Source organism: Dipodomys ordii, unplaced genomic scaffold (genome assembly GCF_000151885.1).
Source record: "Dipodomys ordii isolate 6190 unplaced genomic scaffold, Dord_2.0 Scaffold4, whole genome shotgun sequence".
In the NCBI taxonomy this organism is placed as follows: domain Eukaryota; kingdom Metazoa; phylum Chordata; class Mammalia; order Rodentia; family Heteromyidae; genus Dipodomys; species Dipodomys ordii.
This window is the reverse complement of record NW_012267220.1, coordinates 9474983-9475686: the sequence shown is the minus strand read 5'-3', so window position 1 is coordinate 9475686 and position 704 is coordinate 9474983. Positions and strand designations below refer to the sequence as shown.

The 704-nt window shown below is 68.6% G+C and overlaps 1 protein-coding gene across 1 annotated transcript in view; it reads right to left on the bottom strand.

Moving 5' to 3' along the window:
* Positions 1–355, bottom strand: part of Spcs3 (signal peptidase complex subunit 3 homolog (S. cerevisiae)) — an 8390-nt gene extending 8035 nt beyond the window's left edge. Inside the window, exon 1 of the mRNA XM_013026063.1 lies at positions 52–355. Coding sequence (XP_012881517.1) covers positions 52–194 — 143 coding nt within the window. The 5' untranslated portion in view covers positions 195–355. The remainder of the gene's footprint in view (positions 1–51) is intronic.
* Positions 356–704: the final 349 nt, after the last annotated feature.

Sequence of the window (704 nt, the reverse complement as noted above, 5' to 3'; positions counted from 1 at the left end):
GGGGTGCGGACGCCGTCCCCGCCCGCCCGCCCGCCCGACGGCCGCACTCACAGCATGATCCGGGAGACGTGCAGCCGCACCGGGACGCTCCGGTCTTTGAAGGCGGTGGTGATGAAGCAGCCGAAGGTGAGCGCCGCCATCACGCTCAGCGAGAAGGCGAACAGCGAGTTCGCCCGCGACAGCACCGTGTTCATCGCGACCGTCTCTCACGAGCTGGCCACCCCCCCCGCCGTCGCCGTCTTTCACACAGGAACCCGGGTTCTCCCCGTTCCCGCGGCGGACCCGGCTTCCTGAGATCCGCGCCGTCTGCGGTGCGCACGTTCCGGGGACCGCGCGCGCCGCCGCTACCGCCGCGGCCCCGCCTCCTTTCCGGTTCTCAGACGCGCGCGCGCACCCACGTACGCGCGCGCGTTCCCAGCTAGGACACACCCACGGCGCCGATGGAGGGCCTTAGCCGTGAGCCCGCCCTTCCGTCCTCGTCCTGACGTAGCCGCCAATCAGCGACAGGCGAGGGGGAGGGGCGTGGCTTCGCGATGGCCCGCCCCCTCCTCGGCTGCTCGCTCCCGCTCCCTCCGGTGGTGGAGTTCAGGAATGGGGTGGGTTGTTGTCCCCCTTCCTTTTTGGGTTCTTCGCGCAGATGGTTTGGGACTTGTGCTTCGTCGATGCTCCTGGACCATTTCATTTTTGAGTTAAAAATTGCAGCG